This window comes from Pyrgilauda ruficollis, unplaced genomic scaffold (assembly GCF_017590135.1).
Source record: "Pyrgilauda ruficollis isolate IOZ18807 unplaced genomic scaffold, ASM1759013v1 scaffold996, whole genome shotgun sequence".
Lineage (NCBI taxonomy): Eukaryota > Metazoa > Chordata > Aves > Passeriformes > Passeridae > Pyrgilauda > Pyrgilauda ruficollis.
In genome coordinates, this window is record NW_024532110.1 from 5838 (window position 1) to 10892 (window position 5055).

General features: G+C 47.6%; 1 protein-coding gene across 1 annotated transcript in view; it reads right to left on the minus strand.

Annotated features, from left to right (window-relative positions):
• The window catches only part of LOC121365730 (U4/U6 small nuclear ribonucleoprotein Prp31-like), a gene marked incomplete at its 5' end in the record, with an annotated part of 4658 nt that extends 1063 nt beyond the window's left edge, over window positions 1–3595 (minus strand). The window contains 5 exons of the mRNA XM_041490146.1: window positions 26–124; window positions 204–332; window positions 2431–2503; window positions 3180–3304; window positions 3524–3595. Of these exons, the coding sequence (XP_041346080.1) occupies window positions 26–124; window positions 204–332; window positions 2431–2503; window positions 3180–3304; window positions 3524–3595 (498 nt within the window). The remainder of the gene's footprint in view (window positions 1–25; window positions 125–203; window positions 333–2430; window positions 2504–3179; window positions 3305–3523) is intronic.
• Between the last annotated feature and the right edge of the window lie 1460 nt (window positions 3596–5055).

The following is a 5055-nucleotide window of genomic DNA, read 5'->3' on the forward strand; positions in this document are numbered from 1 at the left end:
CAAACCCCCCGAGCCCCCTCCCCACCTGCAGGGGGGTGAAGGCCACGCTCGAGGCCGTGCCCGAGCTCCGGTCCCGGATCGTGGATTTGCCGCCGTACACCACGCTCTGCTTCTGCAGCGTCCTCTGGGGAGCGATAATTAGCGGTTAACGACGCTAATTAGGGGCGGAAGGAGTTAATTAAGCCGAAGGGGGGCTCAGGCACCTGCAGGGTTTTGCTGATCCGGGCCTTGGTGGCCTCGTTGACCTGGGTCTGGCGCACGCGGCCGCTGCCGGCCTTGCCCAGGTGGCCCAGGCTGAAGCCCAGGTCCTCCTGGTAGGCGTCCTCCTCGATCTGAGGGGAAAACGGGGGGGAAAATGAGAAAAATGGGAAAAAATGAGTGAAAAATGGGATTTGGGGGGGTTAAAATGGGGTTAAACGTGGGAAGAATGGGGTATAGGGGTCCCAGGAGGCCCAGGCTGAAGCCCAGGTCCTCCTGGTAGGCGTCCTCCTCGATCTGAGGGGAAAACGGGGAGAAAAATGAGAAAAATGGGAAAAAATGAGTGAAAAATGGGATTTGGGGGGTTAAAATGGGGTTAAACGTGGGAAGAATGGGGTATAGGGGTCCCAGGAGGCCCAGGCTGAAGCCCAGGTCCTCCTGGTAGGCGTCCTCATCAATCTGAGGGGAAAACGGGGAGAAAAATGAGAAAAATGGGAAAAAATGAGTGAAAAATGGGATTTGGGGGGTTAAAATGGGGTTAAACGTGGGAAGAATGGGGTATAGGGGTCCCAGGAGGCCCAGGCCGAAGCCCAGGTCCTCCTGGTAGGCATCCTCCTGGATCTGAGGGGAAAATGGGGTTAAAAGGGGGTAAAACAGGAAAAAATCGGTAAAAATGGGTAAAATAATGGGATTTGGGGGGGTTAAAATGGGGTTAAACATGGGAAAAATGGGGTTTAGGGGTCCTAGAAGGCCCAGGCCCTCCTGGTAGGCCTCTTCCTAGATCTGAGGGGAAATCAGTGAAAAATGGGATAAAAAATGGGAAAAATAGGTAAAATTTGATAAAAATAGGTAAAAGAATGTGATTTGGGGGTGTTCAAATGGGGTTTAATGAGGAAAATTTGGGTTAAAGAGAGGAAAAATTTGGTTTGGGGGTTACAGGCGGCCCAGACCAAAGGCCAGGTTTTCCTGGTAGGCCTCTTCCTTGAGATGAGGGAAAAATTGGATAAAAATTGGGAAAAATTGATAAAAGGAAAAATTGGGGTTAAAGGAGGAAAAATGGGGTTTAGGGGTCTCAGGAGGCCCAGGCCGAAGCCCAGGTCCTCCTGGTAGGCGTCCTCCTCGATCTGAGGGGAAAAAACACAGTTAAACATGGGTAAAACAGAAAAAAATAGGTAAAAATGGGTAAAATAATGGGATTTGGGGGGGTTAAAATGGGGTTAAAGGGGGAAAAATTGGGTTAAAGGAGGAAAAATGGGGTTTAGGGGTCTCAGGAGGCCCGGGCCGAAGCCCAGGTCCTCCTGGTAGGCCTCGTCCTAGATCTGAGGGAAAAACCGTAAAAAATGGGATAAAAAATGGGAAAAATAGGTAAAAATGGGTAAAATAATGGGATTTGGGGGGGTTAAAATGGGGTTAAAGGGGGAAAAATTGGGTTAAAGGAGGAAAAATGGGGTTTAGGGGTCTCAGGAGGCCCGGGCCGAAGCCCAGGTCCTCCTGGTAGGCCTCGTCCTAGATCTGAGGGAAAAACAGTAAAAAATGGGATAAAAAATGGGAAAAATAGGTAAAAATTGATAAAAATAGGTAAAAGAATGTGATTTGGGGGTGTTCAAATGGGGTTTAATGAGGAAAATTTGAGTTACAGAGAGGAAAAATTTGGTTTGGGGGTTACAGGTGGCCCAGACCAAAGGCCAGGTTTTCCTGGTAGGCCTCTTCCTTGAGCTGAGGGAAAAATTGGATAAAAAATGGGAAAAATTGGTAAAAACGGGTAAAAATGGGTGAAAATTGGTAAAATAGTGGGATTTGGTCATGCTAAAATGGGGTTTAATGAGGAAAATTTGGGTTAAAGAGAGGAAAAATTTGGTTTGGGGGTTGCAGGCGGCCCAGACCAAAGGCCAGGTTTTCCTGGTAGGCCTCTTCCTTGAGCTGAGGGAAAAATTGGATAAAAAATGGGAAAAATTGGTAAAAATGGGTGAAAAATACATAAAATAATGGGATTTTGGGGTATTGAAAAGGGGTTTAATGAGAAAAATTTGGGTTAAAGGGAGGAAAAATGAGGTTTGGGAGTCCCAGGAGGCCCGGGTCCCCCTGGTAAGGCCTCTTCTTTAATCTGAGGGGAAAACGGGATTAAAAATGGGAAAAACGGGAAAAAAACGAGTAAAACACGGGATTTTGGGTCCCAGGAAGGTAAAAAATGAGATTTGGGGAATTTAATTAGCATTAATTAGGGTTAATTACCTCCCCAAAGCTCATCCTGTTGGCCTGTTTGCGGATCTCCGTCAGCCCCAGGCGCTCCTTCATCTTCCGGTAGCTGCGTTAATTAGGGACTAATTAGGGGTTAATTAGGAGGTATTTAGGGGTTGATTACATGGTTAATTGGGGAGCAATTAAGGTGTTGATTGGGGGTTAATTGGGCGTAGCTACAGAGTTGATGTGGGGTTAATCGGGGACTAATTGGGGCTTAATCATTAAATAATCAGGGGGTAATCAAAGATTTTTTAGGGCTTAATTGGGGGGATTAATTAGGGTTTAATTGGGGGGATTAATTAGGGTTTAATTGGGGAGGGACTAATTGGGGCTTAATCATGAAATAATCAGGGGGTAATCAGAGATTAATTAGGGCTTAATTGGGGTTAACCAGCGATTAATTAGGGCTTAATCACAAAGTAATTAGGGGTTAATCAGGGATTAATTAGGTCTTGGTTGGGGATTAATCAGGGATTAATTGGGTCTTAATTAGGGATTAATTAGGGGCTAATCAGGGATTAGTTGGGGATTAATTAGGGGCTAATCAATGATTAGTTGGGCATTGATTAGGAGCTAATCAGGGATTAATGAGACATTAATCAGCCCTTCATTAAGGCACTAATTACAGCTGAATTGGGATTTACCTGGAGCCATACCTAGCGCTCAACCCGTGACTAACCAGCAGCTAATTAGAGACTAATTAGGGACTAATTAAGGCTAATTAACACTAATTAACTCACCGCCGGCCCCCCCTCTTCTTCCTCTGCCCGTCCAGCGGCGCCGGCAGCGGCTTCACCTGCTTGACCGGGGGCGGCTCCTGCCACTTGTCGAACTTGCGCTCGATCTCCTCCTTCAGCTCGATTAACTGGGGGTAAATCAGGGATTAACAACACCTTAATTAGCCCTTTATTAGAGCGTTAATTACAGCTGAACTGGGATTTACCTGGAACCTTGCTTAGCGCTCAACCCCTGACTAACCAGGAGCTAATTAAGGATTAATTAAGGCTAATTAACACTAATTAACTCACCGCCGGCCCCCCCTCTTCTTCCTCTGCCCGTCCAGCGGCGCCGGCAGCGGCTTCACCTGCTTGACCGGGGGCGGCTCCTGCCACTTGTCGAACTTGCGCTCGATCTCCTCCTTCAGCTCGTACCCCACCTGGAAATTTGGGAATTTTGGGGCAATTCCCAAAATTCTGGGGCAATTCCCAAAATTTTGGGGGATTTTTTGGGGATTTTTGTGGGATTTTAGGGGCTCCTGCCATTTGTCAAACTTGCGCTCGAGCTCCTCCTTCAGCTCGTACCCCACCTGGAATTCCTGGAATTTTTGGGAATTTTGGGACAATTCCCAAAATTCTGGGGGGATTTTGAGGGGATTTAGGCGGAATTTTGGCTTCTCCCACCTGCAGAACCCACTCTGCACCTCCTCCACCTCACACCCCACGTGGAATTTTGGGAATTTCGGGGTCCTGGAGTGGTTTGGGAGGTGCTGGAGGCGATTTGTGATAATTTTTGGGAGGATTTTGAGGGCATTTCGGAGGAATTTGGGAAATTTTAAGAGTCCCTCCCCCTGCAGACCCCACTCTGCACCTCCCACTTTGGGAATTTTGGGGCAATTCCCAAAATTCTGGGGCAATTCCCAAAATTTTGGGGGATTTTGTAGGGTTTTGAGGGATTTTTAGGGGGATTTTTGGGAAATTTTGGGGGATTTTAGGGGCTCCTGCCACTTGTCGAACTTGCGCTCGATCTCCTCCTTCAGCTCGTACCCCACCTGGAATTCCTGGAATTTTTGGGAATTTTGGGGCAATTCCCAACATTTTGGGGAAATTCCCAAAATTTTGGGGGATTTTGTTGGATTTTGAGGGATTTTTAGGGGGATTTTTGGGGAATTTTGGGGGGATTTTAGGGGGATTTATGGGGCTCCTGCCACTTGTCGAACTTGCACTCGATCTCCTCCTTCAGCTCGTACCCCACCTGGAATTTTGGGAATTTTTGGGGATTTTGGGGCAATTCCCAAAATTTTGGAGGATTTTGTTGGATTTTGAGGGATTTTTAGGGGGATTTTTGGGGAATTTTGGGGGATTTTAGGGGATTTTAGGGGCTCCTGCCACTTGTTGAACTTGCGCTCGAGCTCCTCCTTCAGCTCGTACCCCACCTGGAATTCCGGGAATTTTGGGGCAATTCCCAACATTTTTGGGCAATTCCCAAAATTGTGGGGGGATTTAGGAGGAATTTGGGAAATTTTAAGAGTCCTTCCCCCTGCAGAACCCACTCTGCACCTCCTCCACCTCACACCCCACGTGGAATTTTGGGAATTTCGGGGTCCTGGAGTGGTTTGGGAGGTGCTGGGGGGGATTTGGGAGAATTTTTGGGAGGATTTTGAGGGGATTTTGGAAGAATTTGGGAAATTTTAAGAGGCGATTTGTGATAATTTTTGGGAGGATTTTGAGGGCATTTCGGAAGAATTTGGGAAATTTTAAGGCTCCTCCCCCTGCAGACCCCACTCTGCACCTCCCACCCCACCTGGAACTCCCCAAACCCGAGCGGATTTCACAACTTTGGTGCCTCCCAGGACAACTTTAGGGTCCCCCCACCCCCTCCCAAAATAACTTTAGGGTC